General features: G+C 39.9%; 1 protein-coding gene across 11 annotated transcripts in view; it reads left to right on the forward strand.

Annotated features, from left to right (window-relative positions):
- Positions 1–3,492: 3,492 nt before the first annotated feature.
- PTPRK (protein tyrosine phosphatase receptor type K) overlaps positions 3,493–16,408 on the forward strand; it is a 567,969-nt gene continuing 555,053 nt past the window's right edge. For 5 of the 11 annotated variants that reach the window (XM_046004502.1, XM_046004505.1, XM_046004504.1 and 2 more), the window contains exon 1: positions 3,502–3,808. In XM_046004502.1, the coding sequence (XP_045860458.1) occupies positions 3,712–3,808 (97 nt within the window). In that variant the 5' untranslated portion in view covers positions 3,502–3,711. Of the gene's footprint in view, positions 3,809–16,408 lie in introns of all 11 variants that reach the window. The other 6 variants (XM_046004508.1, XM_046004509.1, XM_046004510.1 and 3 more) reach the window with 3 other exon arrangements.

Consider the following 16,408-nt stretch of genomic DNA (forward strand, 5'->3'; position numbering starts at 1 on the left):
GGTCAGTGCCTCTAACCCTTGAGTTTGAGTCACTGTATTTCATTTAGTTATCCGAAAATCTGATTGATTAGCCTCATTTTCATATTAAGGAATTGAGATATAGAGATATTAAATGTTACTTGACAGTGCTTCCCAAACTCTGTTCCCTGAAATCTGACTTGTGAGAAATACTTCTTTATTAAAGAGTTCCATGGTCCAAAACTTTGAGAAACTTTGCATTCTTTTCCCCTCTCCAGCTTACAGTGCCTAATACCATATTGATAACCATAGAGAAACTACTATAAAGAAAAGAAGACTGTTTTGGTAAAGGAACCTTTTAACTTTGTTCATTTCAGTGTTCTCCAAGCTTATCTGATCTTCAGACCCTATTTTCCAAACATACTTGGGAAATTTTGATAAAACTGGGATTTCACAGAAAACATTTTCTCAAATACAGATCTAAATTCATGACTGGAGTTACTGTGTGGTAAATCTGCAATCAGAATAAAAACCTATCCTCTTTAAAGGATATACTCTCATCAGACACCCCAAATGGTAAGAAAATAGAGAAGGGCAATTATGAAATTTTATTAGTCTATATCTACTACTAATTTTATCAATATCATAGTTAATTTTTTTCCATTCTTCATTATTTCTGTTGTAATTGTACTACATTTTGATTTTTGTCTTCTAATTTTTTTATTGTAGTAAAACATATATTGCATAAAATTTTACCATTTTAACCATTTTTAAATATGCAGTTCAGTGGCATTAGGTACACATTGTTGTATAACCGTGATTACAGTGCATCTCCAGAACGTTTTCATCTTCCCAAACTGAAACTTTGCACTGTCTTCTGATTTTTTTACCCAATGTTTTATTATGTGCATGTTCTTATGTTGCAACTTGCTCCTTTTTTTTTTTTTATAACTTTCATTTCTAGTGGCTGTGAGATATTCTATCTAGATAATGTTTGTGAATCTGCCTGTTGTTGGACATTTATGTGATTTCCACTTTTCCTTTTTGGAAATGACAAATACCTTTGTGTATATAGCATTTTCCATATTTTGGCTTATTTCCTTAGAATAGTCAGTAGATCAAAGAATATGATCATTTTAGTCATTTTTAAATACATGTTGACTAACTTTTTCTAAAAGTTATACCAAATTTATACTTCTTCTGTGGATTGATTGATATATTCATTTATTCTATTTTCTGTGAAGTAAACGGAGATCTAATAAGTTCTAAATACTTGCCAAATACGTCATGGAGACAAATATACTCTACTCAAAGGATTTCAATCCACTCTGGCCAGCATTAGTTATTATGGCTAGCATTTGTGACAACTAAGGACAAAAGGACCGATTTACTTATCTAAAAGTTTTATTTTATTCCTTTGACTTCTGTTGAGAAGTCATTCTTGCTAGTTTGCTGATTCCTTTTCAAGAATTTTCTTGCCTGTTTCCCCTTACCCACTTTTCACTCATGGAAGTGCTGATGACCAAATTACTTAATCCCTAATCTTGTTTCCTCATTTGTGAAATGGGAGTAATAATTGTACCAATGTCAAAGAACTGTAGTCTGAACTCAGTGAGACACTGCATATCTTAAGTCAGAGCCTAGCACGCTCTAAGTGCTCTGTAAACATTGCCTGTTATGTTATTAATAACAGGATAGGTAAAGTGAAATGAATCTTCTGTCAGTTGACCCAAGGAATAAGCAAGGTAAAAACTGTATGTGGACTCTGCCTGACACCATATGTCTATTTTTCAAACAAGCATTTGGTGTGCTTAAACAAATCTACCAAGTCATGAACTTCCTTCAGCTTTCTTTCAAGAAAGTATTAGTATATGGGTGGTGTTTTTTGTTTGTTTTTCATGAGGTATATTCCTGTTAAATTTTATGAAGTTCTGCTTACTCCTTCAAAAAGAAAATATATGACCTTCAGTTTTATTACTTAGGATTTAGGAATATCCCTCAATCAAAGAAATAGGAACAGTGATATGTGAACAATTCTAAGTTAGTGAGTTGAAAAAAAAATTATACCCTGTACCCTAAGGAAAAATGAATTTTACTGTACTGAATTGAATTGACAAGCGCTGGGCAAGTCAGTATGCTAATAAGCCAGCCAGAAGACTCCAAATTCAGTTTAATCAAGCTTCTACTCTTTAGCAAAAATTTTTAAGTCTTTTTCTTCCTGATTTTATACATACATATATGTATATATATACACACACACATACATATATATATTTCCGCTTCTATCATAAACTTGGTCATTAATAGCATATATTTAATTTGTATAGAGGAGGGATATATTGCTTGGTAAATAAATTATATGAATGTTAAATTGGATTTCACATTGTCTTGTTTACAAAGGCTGAAGATATGAGTACCTGACAGATGTCAATCAAGAGTCTGTTGTTCTAGGAATTGTATATATGACAGTAAAATTCTCAATAAAAATATCTATTCAATTGTGACATTTATTTTATTTGAAAATTTTACAAAAATGAATATAGGGCACAACTAGTCTCACAGAAGCAAGTAAATGTGGCATATGGTGAAACCACTTCAAGCTGCTGAAGAACTAGCAAACTGTAAAATACTTTACTGTCATAATAGAACATCATTTTCCTCCGGATGAAATCATTGGTTGCCATTTTCATTGTCAATGGAAAGTCCTTTTGTTAAATACTTCTGTCTTAAGTACCCATTAGATATTAAAAACAAAGAAAAACACCTTTTCTACTCCAGCAGACCTACGGGAAAGGAAAACATACTAAACCCTGATGCAGTTCTTAGGTTCTTCCTGAGGGAAGAAGCGGAAAGAGGCCGGAAGGTTTCAGAACAACAAGCAGTCAGCGAAGCAGAGAGTAAATCCAAATATTGGGCAAATGACAAATAAACCAGAAAGGAGACACGCCAGCTGCTCATACTGGAAAGTTACCGAACGTTTATTTTGGTTCAAGTTTTATTTTTATATCATAAGGAATAATAAGTTTTCTGTAGGGGTGGGGTGTCTTAGTCCTCATTACAGAATCAGGAACAGTGAGTTTTCCATGCAGGTGGGTGTTTCCTTAGGGCGCTTCAACACTCGCGCTTCTTCCTACCGACATCCGCTCCGACGGGACCTCCACGCGGGGACACGAGCCCAGGGCGCCTCTGATCCGGCGTTGGGGCTTTCTCCGCGCCCGTCCTCTGTGGTCCCGCTACACGGCTCACCAAACACTCGCATCTCAGACTCCTATTTCTGCAACAGGGCAGCCAGCGGCGCGGGTCCCCTTTCCCGCCCGCTCCTCTGAGCGGCGGCGGGCGGCGAACAAAGGCGGCGAGAGGCGCGGGGCGCGCGGCCGGGGCAAGCGCGCGTCTCTCCGGCAGGAGGCGGCGGCGCCGCGCGGGAGCCTGCATTCCTCAGAAGCTCCCGGAGCCCGCGGGGCGACGTCACCCCCGGCTCCGCCCCCGTCCCTCCCCGAGCAAAGTAACTCTTGACTAACAGGAGCAGCCTCCGCTGAGCATGGAGAGCTGCCGCCGCGGCCGGCCGGCGACGCGGGCGACGCTCGCTCCCCTGAGGTAGTTTGGGGACCGCGAAGAAGGAAAAAGTGCCGGCGGGCGGCAGCGGACTTCCCGCCCTCATCCCGCGAGGCCCGGCCGGCACCTCGGTAGTGGATTTCGCGGTGATTCTCCGCGCAGCTCTTTGCAAAGCTGCTTGAAACTTCTCCCAAAGTCGACATGGATACGGCGGCGGCGGCGCTGCCTGTTTTTGTGGCGCTCTTGCTCCTCTCCCCTCGGTCTCCCCTGGGGTCGGCCCAAGGCCAGTTCTCCGCAGGTGAGTGGCCCGGAAGATGGGCGTGGGAGCGGGAAGGGTTTCCGAATGCCCGACGAATGCCCCCGACCCGGGGCTCGCGGGGGCTGAAGCCGGCTCTTCGCCAGGGCCGGGGGGGGCAAGGATTCGGGGGAAGCTTTGGCGGCCCGGGCGGGGGCACAGGGCAGAGGGAGAGATGTCCCCAGAGTTTGTGGTAGGTGGGACGCGGGGCACCGCGCTGGGCGCCACTTGGCGCAGGTAACTTTCATCTCCGCGACCCATTGTTCCTGTCGGAGGCTCGCTCGGGGCCAAGGCTGGCAGGGCTGTCCGGGAGTGTGGGGAGACATTGCTTTTCTTGGGAAACTGGTAGCCTCCGCGTCCAGCGCACGCTGCACCACGCTGGGGAAGAGAGAAGGAAAAAGTAGTTACGACTCTGGGGACGGGCTACTCTGTTGCTCGTGGTGTGGGCTTGTTGCAGTCTGCCTCTAGAGCGTTTAAGAAAAAAAAAAAGGAATACCCCCCACCCCCCACCCCCCGGAAGCCATTGTCAGAAATGTGGAGACTGGAAGGGACTGACCTCCGCGCGCTTTGCCAGGTGCTTTTTGTCCCGGGAATAACCTCCCTTGACTATTGTCTAACTACTTCCCCGTCCCTCCCCCAGTCCCTTTCTCCTCCCCCAGTGTTGGCTGCTCCTGGTTTTGCCCTGTGGGTTAGGGCGCTGCGTGGAGTACGTTCCGTGTGTGTGCTGGCGGAGCCTGTAAGATGTTTTGAAATATGATTCTAAGGACCCACACCGAGCCGTCCTGGGCAGCGCGGTCTGGGTGCCGGTCGGGGGAAGCCTGACCCCGGCTGTGGCAACCACTCCTCCAGCGGAGGCACGGCGAAGCTGACGCGGTGACCCCCAGAGCCCGCCTCGATGCTGGGGGCTGCTAGCGACAACCCGCTGAGCCCAAAGGGAGGGATGTGGTGTGGTCTCGCAGGTTGGCTCTTTGGGTTCCTGGTAAAGCCACTCAGAGAAGTCCGTGGAACCCCGTCTCTCCCAGTCCCGTCCTCTACGCTTCCAGTTTTGTTATCTTTTTTTGTTAGTTGCTTCTTTCGTTCTCTCCTCTGGGGGCTCTGAAGTTTCACAGGTGGATGCTGGGGAGCGGGCTCCCGGGCGCTTGTCTGCTGCTCGCCTGTCCTGACAACTTTTCTGGCCAGTTCACCCAGCTCAGCTTTGCTGGCAAGCGCATTTGCTGCCGTGGGTCTTGGTGCAGATGGAGACACATTGGTGGCCGAGGGGTGATGGAGAAGACCCTGCAAGTGACAGCCGCGCTCTTGGCTGAGGCCGCAGAATGCGGAGAACGAACTTACTTTGCGCTTGTCAGTTTCTCTCCTTGTTGTGGCTGCTCTGCTTCCTGGAAATAAACTCAGATTGTTGTGATCCGGAGTAATGTTTATTTCCCTTACATCCCCCCACCTCCCTGGCAGAACGCTGTAAAAGGAGTTAGACCACAGATTCAGGTGGCAGTATGTGTTGTGCACTAAGGCATATTATGAAATGCAGCATGTAGAGGAAAAGCTGTGTATATCGGTGATGTATGCAGACGACAGATCTATGCAGTGAATGATCCGATGGCTTAATTTAATTCTTTCTGGAGTAAGCATTACTGCTGAATGCATCTCTGACATATAATGCTGGCTGGTATTGAAACCATGCTTGATGGAAGTCATTATATGCCGGCAAGTTAGAGTGGGTATTGATTTCTGCACAGTGTTTGACACTGCATGGAGAGCCTACGCTTCAAAAGGCATGTAGTTTGTTAATTGAAAGTTTGGATTCTTCCAGTTGCATGATTAGATTTACATGTATCCCAGAGTTGCAACTACTAATGCCTCAACTGCTGATGGATATATTTTCAGCAGTAAAGAAACGTTTATATTTCTCCTTTCAAATGTTATTTACCTTTTAGTAAATACTGAACTCCCTCCAACAGAATGTGCAGATGAGCTTTTCTGAACCCTGGAGTTTAGGTATCTCTAGTGAACAATTGTGTTCTTAGATATCCAGTTCTAAGTAATTTTACCAAATATGCCTGGCTTTGCTTTAGGAACAAAGCAAAACATTTGACTTTATGTTACGTTTAAGTAAGAGAATGTACAGTCCTAATTAAAGCAATTCTTGTAGGACTGTATCTAAAAAAATTTGCTATTCAGGATTTACATATATGCCCAGAAATGAATGCTTTCTATTTCCCCTATTTAAAGTCAGATTGTGAATCTGCTTTTCATCATGAATTAAAAGTTTGTCTTGTAAACATTTTCGTGTTCTGGTTATCCTAAGCCATTTGATATTCTACTATCATCAGATTTTATGGCAGTCAGATTTGTTGTAAATACATAGATTCAGAGACTGAGGTGTATACTTTCTTGCTGTTTTTTACTCTTAGATTCTACTTTAATGAACTGTTATTTCTTTTGAGAAATTTGAATAAAATGCTTTAAAAGTCTAAAACAAATATATATTCAGAATTTTTAAATATCCTATTAAATAGGTCTTTTAAATCACATCCATTAAGACCAATCACTACTTTTAGATATCATCATGTGGTTTCTAGTGAAATACACTTCAAAAGCAAATTTTGAAATACTAAGGATTGTTGGATATGTCATATACTCATCCATTGTGCTTTCTTTAAACCACAAATTTAATAATATTTTTATCACTGTGACTTTTTCCTTAGCTTTTGGAATGAAAGTGTAAAAATGCTACATGTTGCATGGTGAGCCTCTTTAAAACCAGAACAGCCTGTAAATATCAACTTATGTTATTTTAGCCTAATCTTTCACTTAAAATGATACCAATGTCATATCTGGGGAAACTGAGGCATAGAAGTACAAAGATGCACTGACATTCATGGGATTATGTAGCTGTTATCTCTTGGTATTATAATGTAAGACAGTATTCTGTCCTGGGACTCAGATGCCTGACAAAACCAGTCACACAGAAGTTACTTGGAAACTCAGCTTTCTCGTCTGTAAAATGGAGATAATAATATCTGACCTTTCTACCTGGTTTTTATGAGGATGGTATGCAATAATTTATGTGAACTGGCACTATAAGTTGTAAAGTATTATGCAGCTCTCTGGGGTGTAGGCGTCATACATTAAGGTAACTAAGTGCCTTGGCTTTAGTCTCCTTTGCTTGCTCCCACACTTGCCGAGTAAGGATGGGCTGTTTAGGAGTGTGTGTGTGTATGTTTCCTTTGCCAGTCATTCATTTTAATCATTATTAAACATAAATATTCTGTTGGCCAGACTATAATTTTATCAGTACACTGAGAGAAATTATTCTTATTTATTTATTTTTTTGCTTTTCTCGTGTAAATTGTTATTTGAGCTATATCTGTGGAAAAGTCATTATTAACATTCCCAGTATTCTAGCAATAGAAAAAAATATATTTTTAGTCATTTGTTTAGCTGTTTGTTCAACTGTTGGTTGTTCAGCTTTTTTATCAGAGTATGGAGAAAAAAATATGCAGCATTTTAGATGCAGTCTTATCAATGACCTAGAGAGGGACTATTGTGTCTCTAGTATGATGTGAGCCTGGAAATGCAGCTCAGGATCCTCCTCACTTGATCTAGTTCCTGGCATGTCATACTGTCAGTGTGCACTCAGACTTGATCCCTTATGACCTTGCAGCTCATCTAAACAATGCCCCTTTCCTGGTGTCTGACTCCTGGATGTCTCTATATGTGAAGTTAATTCCTCTCATACTTACTACCTACTAGGAAAATAAATCTGAAACAGCTTGTTTCAAGGTTTGCTTGCTGATTTTCTGGTTTTGATTGACCAGAATTGCTCAATCCCTCAGTTCATTAAGACTATAAATTCTAACAGTAGTAATGATATATAAGTGGACATTTCCAGAACTGCTTTTTCTCTCATTATTCTCCATATATCTGACTCTGCTGATTTTCCTGGATTGTAAGATGTCGTTTTGTGTCTGGCCTACCCAGACGGGAAGAGGCAGGTCTGGCTGCTATGTGGGCTTGGCATGTGTGCTGCTGACAGCTCTTCTCTTTGTATTCATAAATGCGAATTTGAAAAATAAATCAACCCCTCTGCGGCTCTGCCCCTCTCCACACTCCTTCCCACTCTTCTTTAGCAACAACAAAGCCCGCATACACATACACATCATAGTCTTTTTGTTCCCGCTAAATATCTTCTGGTGCCGGACATGTTCTTAAAAACTGGAACTATGATTCGACCGCTACCCAGTGCGAACGCCAGTTTTCCCATCAAATCTCATATTTCTACCGGTGATGGTTTACTATACATTTTTATGGCCTTTAAAAAGCATTTAATTCGTGTGATATGGTCCTATATAGAGAACCTGTGTTGTTGCCTACCAATGCTTTTGAAGTGCCATGATCTAGGTCTCCTCAAGGTGGTATTAAAAACAGTGTAAGTCATGCTAAATATGGATGTACTTCTCAGAGGCATGGAAAATGCTGTCCTCATCTGCCCTGTGCTATTCCCATTTCCTCTACTTGCTCTTCATGGAGGGCAGGAAGAGGATTGCTGCACAACTGGGAGCAGGAAACATCAAGAGAGTTTACAGATTGTTCTTAAAGACAAAACAAAGAACACTAGGATTCTGTGTGTGTGTGTGTGTGTGTGTGTGTGTGTGTGTGCGCGCGCGCGCGGGGGGTGGGGGGCACGCGTTTGATCTTCTATTTACTTTTCTAAGGAAGGAAAAAAGCACCTTATTTTTGATTTGTTTATTGGAGTCAGCCTTCGCCTTCGTCCAAACACATTCATTTCTTATTCTGTAGATGTAAAAATTTCCCTCTATGTATTCCTCTCAGACTTTATCCTTTGATCATATGTATTTGTTTTGTGTTCCTTTATCAAATGGTGTTTCTCTTTCCCTAAAAAGGTTATAATTGCTTTTGAATATGACTTGTTTTTTCACCAAAACTCATGCTGTTTGTCACGGTTTACTGAACAACGATATCTTACCAGTTCAGTGATATCTTCCCGATGTCTTAAACTAGTATTTGATAACAAAGTAAATCAGTCTGTCCATCAGGCTAATTTTAATTTTAATTGAAGCCAGAAATAAAGTTGTAAATCCATGAAATGAGATTTTAATATCTCAGAGTGTTTGTACATAGGTATCTCTGAATGGAAGAGAGACTTTCCTCTTTGTAGGTGGGGACAGGACAAATTTGAGGACCATATTGCCTGTTATTTTGAGAATGGTGAAATAAGCATACAACTATGCTTTGGAAAATGGGAAAAAAAACCCATGTTTGAATCTTTGATGATTGGTGAGAACTCTGGAGGTAGTTTGTAAACTTTAGGCTGTGTTTTTTTGAGCAATGCTCTTAAAGAAACTTCATTCCACACAAAAGTTTTTCTTAGTTCCACGAAGATTCTGTTGAGAGAGGGTTGTTTATTTTCCTGAAGTACTCTTATGGGAATTCTTTTGTATTTAATATTTTGGTAATAAAAACTGAACGTACGTAATTCAACTTAGTTTTGTGAGGTTTTTTTTTTTTTTTTTGAAGTTTCTATCAGAACATTTATTCCACAGTCTTTTTTTTTTTTTTTTTTTGAAGAGTTTTGTGAGGTTTTGCAGAATGTTGAGGTTCTGGGAAAACAGTGGCTGGGGTGGAAGATTGTATCCATCCTGTCTTGGAACGTTGCCATTTCACCACTCTACTCTGCTTGGAGTTTTTTGGCATTCTCGGCTGTGTGTTGATAATCCATAAAAATTACGAGTGGCTTATTTTGTCACTTACAATTGTTTTAGGAGCAAATTAAGTAGTCCTGAATGAAATAATCCATGTTTCCACTTTATATGATTGTAGAGCTCTGTTAATAAAAATGATGAGCAGAGCAATGCTGGCTGAATTTTTCTACAGGTTAGTCATTCTAGGAATTATCTTCTTAAGAGGAATGCAGATAGAAATAAGGCCAAATAAAAGAGTGTCCAGATGAGTTATTATTTGCATTTATTTTGCTGGGAAAGCTGAAAGATAAAAGAATGTATTTTGTAGATACACACACACACATCTTAATAGTGATAGTACTTTATTGTCCAAAGGTTCAGATGAGAAGGAAGCTAAGGACACCTACAGATAGAATCAAACTCCTGTACTCATATTTTGGAAAGAGTATTGAAAACAGATAATCACTTTGCCTATTTCATAGATGAAAAAACTGAAATGGAAAAACAAACTATATAGTCTATAATATATTGTACTATACTTTTAATGAGAAAATAATAAACCTTTCTCTGGATTGGTATCTGTTTATATAAATCCTTCCTACTGCAGCCTGCTCCTTACCAGCTGCTTGCCAAAGGCTGATTCTCCAAACCCTATCCAGAGCAGCAGCTGACCAGCTACAGAAATTCCCCTAATCCTTGTTGGGTGGTGGGGTGACCTAGCAGCTGCTTTCTATGGTCACAACTCCTCAGCCACAACTCCTCAATGTGATTCTCCTTAGGTCATTGAACAAATTCAAGAGTAGAGAGGAAGCCTTTCTTGTACTCTCACAGCTCACCTAGGGTTTGGTGGCTGACTGCCTCATGGTCAGTGGATTCATTAACTCCAAGGGGCCCTAGAATTTTGCTGCTTGAATTGTGATCCGTGCACCAGCAACATCAGTCTTGGGAACTTGGGATGATCTTGTGGTCACTTATCAGAGCTCTTCTCAGAGCTACTGACTCAGAATCTGCATTTTAATAAAAACCCCAGGTGATTTGCTTAAATGGGTAATTTTGCAGAAACACTGCTTTAGGACAAAGAAAGCTCAGCCTGAGAAGATTTGTCACATGCACTTTACTGTATAATTGTAAGAGTATTGTGAAGGGATTAATTACAATATGAAACAAATTTCCCTGGAATCATATTTCTGATCAGTATTTTCTTAATTATAATTTAATGCCCTAGACATATCAAAACAACAGTACTATTCCCTTTTTTTAAAAAGAATACTCAGACGATTTTGAAAGAAGTATTTTCATAGGAGAATAAAAATAAGGCTAAATAGTTTTGACTATGAATGTGTTGTGTGAGAAATATTTAAAGGTAAAGATATTATCAAGGAACCAAACATAATTTGGGCCAATAATTTTTATTTAGCATATTGATATGTTGATACAGGAAATGATATTCCCTCTGTAGTAATAGTAGAAGCAATTTCTTGTTTTATATTTCTCTTTTTCTTGTAAGTGTAATATAAGGATCTTTGTAATGAGGAGCTCATTTATGGGACAGTCAAATTTAATAAATGGGAGTTAGGTAGAATGCATTAAATATCACTGGTGTTCTTTTTACTATCTTTTGTGCTAATACTTAAGAACAGATTCTTGTCAGTTTTCTCAAGAGAAAAATTATGATGAAATAGACAGTGTACAGTATTCATGTCAAAACACAGTTTTACTCGCATTTTATAGCTTGCTTTAGCATTCTTTTAGAAAATGAATTTTCCCAGAAGACCTAATTGCCTTCTTATTAATGAGGCTGTAAGTGTGTTTTGTTATCCATTTACTATTCTAAACGTGTCTACTTTGGCTGGCTGTTTTAACAGTGAAGTCTCTGATTAAATCACGACTGCTATATTTGTTTTTGCCATTCACTAGTGATTCAGAATATACTGGCATAATGACATGGTTATGGCAGAGACTAATGAAAAACAAGAAATATAAATTAATGTTAACCCATGATGGTTGTAGTATGCTGTCGAGAGCGGGAGTTTGGGGCAAGGCACAGCAGAATTCTCTGCACGTTTGACAGGAAATGAAAGTTTCTTAACCTGTGTTGTTTGAAATACAAAATATATAGTTGCTAGATTCATAAATAAGCTACAAATCAATGATCTCCCCATTTACTTATTCTAGACACTGGCATTTAAAGGAAGAAGTTTAACCGTAGATAGGTAAGTGCTTGAGTGGAGCTTAGTGATGGAGAAAAACCCAGAAGGTACTTCCATACATCTTAAAGAGCTTTAGAGTCTGACTTGTTACATTTTCAATTTTACTACAAATTCTAGAGCTTTCTCTTTGTACTGCTGCTGCTTTTATTCTTGTCAGCAATAATTAGGTTCATTTATTCTCTCACACGTTGGAGAAGAGCAGTTGGAAAACAATAGGAGCTGTCATGTGTTGAGTGCTGACGACCTGCCAGGCCTCATGGTCAGTGTTTCACCTGAATTTACATCCTCGTGAGAATCCTTGAAGATTGGAATCCTTTCCACTTTGCAAACTGAGGACTTGAGAGGTTAAATAATAACTTGCCTCAGGTGACAGTGTGAGGAACTACTGGAACCAAAATTCATTATCAAATATATACATATATATAGCAGTTAGGCTTTTTTTTTTTTTTTTTTTTTTTTTGGTTGGAGGCATTTTTGGTTTAGGCATTTTTTTGGGCAGGAAATACAACTCAGACTGTTTACAGCAAAAGAGGAATTTATTTTCTCTCCTAACTGATGATTCAGGTATAACTTGACTTAGAGTTCACATAGTTCCACTGGGGTATGACCTCTTTCTGCCCACTCAGCTTCCTTGTGGGGCATTCCAGGAGGTTCATTCTCAGGCTCCATATATAGCATGGTAGCTTTGGCAGCTCCCATACCACAAGATTCTTGGTTCAAGTCTGGTATGAAAATGTATACTTTATGCAGTGGTTGCACCTGCAAAGGCCCTGAAGTTCACTGATCAGATTCAGTGAATCAGAGGCTCTGGCTGAGGGGAAGTAAGTGCCCCCATTGGCTTAGTTCACAGGATTCTGGATACAGCTCTAGATCCTCACCGAGGTCACATGGACTGATCGGGGCACTGTGGATCAAACCATCAGTTATCAACAGATACAGGGATGGGTTCTGGAAATAGCACCAAACTACTGTATGGTTGCTCAAGATGGAATTAAATGAGGCTTGAGAAGTAAAAGCAAAGAAAGTGGGGTGCATCTTTGGAGGGGAAGAGAGTATATGGTGAGGAAAAGACAGTTGCATCAGATGGTTCCCAGCTCTGGATCACTAAGTAGTAATGTTAAGAAGACATGGTGGCCTAAGCTGTAGTCTTTAAGGGGAAGAGGGTGGGGGAGATAGAAGGGAAAGATGTACTTTGCACCTGGCAGTTTTGTGTGCCTTGCAGATCAGCGTTTCACAATTTTCAAAGTGTTTCTTTTTTGTTTACCTTCTAAGCTGTGCTTTAAAGCATGAATTTTATTGTTTTCACTATTTTCTTTTCTTTGCCTCAGTATTGAATAAAGCAACATTAAAAATACACAGAGTTTTGAGTGCTGAAAGGGACTTTAGACATTATTGCCCCTTCATTTGATATCACTTGTCCAGAGTCCTACAGCTTGGAAGAACTTAGCTTAAATTCAAGATTCTCTCTCTTTTTTTTTTTAAGGGTTTATTTATTTATTTTAGAGAGAAAGAGAGAGCGAGGGCAGTGGGGAGGGCCAGGGTGAGAGGGAGAGAGAGAGAGAATCTCACGCAGACTCCATACTGAGTGCAGAGCCTGACGTGGGACTCGATCTCACGACCCTCAGGGTATGATCTGAACTGAAATCAAGAATTGGACACTTAACCGACTGAGCCACCCAGGTGCTCCTCAGATTCAACATTTTTATTTTTAGATCCCCATTGTCGCCAACATATACATTGTTTTGCTTAATGGTAATTTATATAGGTGGTTAATTATTTAGAATTTTCTTTAATTATTTTGGTTTGTATTTTAAAGTTCTAAAACAATGTTTCCAAAAGCAAAGCAGACTTAATGATTGGCTTTAATTAAAATTTTAGTCCAAATATGAGGTGATAATAATTAATATATCTGTGAATAAAAGAGACCATTTTAGATAACTGCTTGGTTTTCAGTTATCCTATATATCCTACATATGTACATGAGTAGGTATTTGCATGCATGCATTTGTTTATTTTTAATAGAAGCCAGAGGGTAAGCTAACCTCTGGTAAATGATGCTAATTGACATAGAGAAATAGAACTTAGTTACCCTTCACTTTGGAAAGTAATTTTTAAAAAACTCAAGAGGCAAAGGTGAACTTGGTTATAATTTGGATTTTCACACCTCTGCTGTCTAACTTTCTAATGCATATCTGCACCACATGGGATATTCAAGAGTTGCTATATGATAATTAGGATACTAGATAATGAATGAAATGTTGGGAAGTAGCAGCTGTTTGCCCAGCCTCCCGCACTTACAAGGAAAGATTTATCCAGCCTGTGTTAGATACACACCCGTGCTGGTGGCCTAAACCTGAATGTGACTGAAGACCAGGGGCTCAAATGTGGTTCTGTTGGTTTAGACCAGAGAGTATTATCTCCAGGCACGTCTATGGCTGGTAACGGCCCTGCTCTGGCTAGAGCAGCTGGCCTGGCAATGTAGGGGTGAAGACAGTGGTTGTGAAAGATTTATTGACTAGAGTATGCTTCTTTCTGTCACTGGAGGCTTCTGTTCACACACCTTTGAGTGTTATCTTAAATAAGTTACTGAATTATTATTTTTTTCCCCTGTGTATTGCCTGCTTTTTCTGTGACTTTTTTTTTAACCGCTTATTTATATTCTTATCAACTCTGATTCCTTGAATGATAAGTTTTGTAAGTTTGCCTAACAACCTGGCAGGTTGAGGCAGAGTGCTATCTAGGGTTGGCCCATTATTGCCGCTTTATCTAAACTGACATTTAAATACTTAGGTAATGTATGAGGTCAAGAGGTTGGCAGCGACCAGCTTGAGATAGAGCAAAAGGTTCTTTTAGAGAGCTACGTAAGAGTCCGTTGAGTGCATGGAGCATCGGGCTTGCTCTGACCTTGTTCCAGTCTTAATTTTGTTACTTTCTGGCACTGAGATCTGGAGGAAATTCCTTTCTGCTGAATCCTTAATTTCCTTATCATTAAAATAGGAATTTACAATGAAGAGTGATTTTTTTTTTTAAGATTTTATTTATTTGACAGACAGAGATCTTAGGTAGGCAGAGAGGCAGGCAGAGAGAGAGGAAGCAGGCTCCCCACTGAGCAGAGAGCCCGATGGGGGCTCGATCCCAGGACCCTGGGATCATGACCTGAGCCGAAGGCAGAGGCTTTAACCCACTGAGCCACCTAGGTGCACCGCAATGAAGAGTGATTATAATATCTTCTGCAGTTACTCAGTAGGACAATTATGATAATATTTTATCTGGTTACTCAGTAGGACAATTTGAAAGGTAAAATTGAAGTATATGTGAAAGTATTTTTTAAATTGTAAACTGCCATAAAATATAATTTATTTTGGGGGAGTAGAAATTTTGATAAATTGTCATGGAAGGCAAAAATAATATGCTGAACAATGGAAATGAAACCAATAGCTGCTTTGTATATTTGCAGTTATACATTGCATATCTGTTTGCATATCTAAGGTTTGGAGAAAGTGGTATAATAAGGAAGTTGGTATGGTTCTTGTGAACGCTGAGAAAATTTGTCATTATGTATCATACAATGAACCCCCCAGATTAATTTTCACCTGTATACTTGTTTTCTCTATATATAAGTCAACTTTACTCTGATGCTACCAAATAGTATTTGTATTTTCTTCAAATATGTTAGTGAAGATTACGTGATTATGGAATATTTTTATTGAAAAAATTTTAACCAAATGTTTTAAGGGCTATAATCATATACAGCAAGTTTAATGTACAGAATAGTTTTTCCTTTGTGTATTTACATGAAGAATTAGAAAATCCTTTTGATATCTGAACCTGGTGTGCTTGGCTGGCGAGAGCACGATTTAGATAAGGTTTGTATGTCTTTTTTTTGTTGTTGTTGTTCCAGATGTAGGTCTGTTCTTTGTTTTTTTAATTATTATTTTTTATTATGTTATGTTAGTCACCATCCTGTACATCATTAGCTTTTGATGTAGTGTTCCAAGATTGGTTTGTATGTCTTTATTTATTTATTTAAAATTTTTGTTTATTTATTTGAGAGAGAGAGAGTGCATGAGAGGGAAAAAGGTCAGAGGGAAAAGCAGACTCCCCATGGAGCTGGGAGCGGATGCGGGACTCGATCCTATGACTCTGGGATCATGACCTGAGGCAAAGGCAGTTGCTTAACCAACTGAAGCACCCAGGCGCCCTGTATGTCTTTATTTAATTCTTCTACTCTCCATATTTTTGAACATTTGCTAAGTGTCAATGCTGTGTCAGGTCTTGGGTATGCTGGCAAGCAAGCCAGGTGTGGTCCTTGAACTTCGGCAATCTATGTCACTTTTATGACTATTAAGGAGTGGTAATCTTTGCATAGCTGCACATCTAGTGATGCATGGGTGAAGCCTGGGGCTATTCAGTAACTGACCATACCTCTGCCCTGTGGCTTGGCAAATCTCAAAGTGCACGCTGTCTCTCACAATTTGCTGGTTTGCTTTAGATGTTGCCTGGGAGAATCCAGTGTGTCAGCAATCTTTCCATATCCTTGAGTCTACACACAAAAAGTTAGAAGCCTACCAAAAGAGGCATTATGCAAAAATTTGCTGCAATGATAATAAAATTCCATCAAGTGGAATTTCCCAAAAGTTGAGTAATCGGAAGTGTACGCAAGTGTAAACAAGTTGGGCAGAGGAGAGGGCACA

Source organism: Meles meles, chromosome 5, assembly GCF_922984935.1.
Source record: "Meles meles chromosome 5, mMelMel3.1 paternal haplotype, whole genome shotgun sequence".
Classification (NCBI taxonomy): Eukaryota; Metazoa; Chordata; class Mammalia; order Carnivora; family Mustelidae; genus Meles; species Meles meles.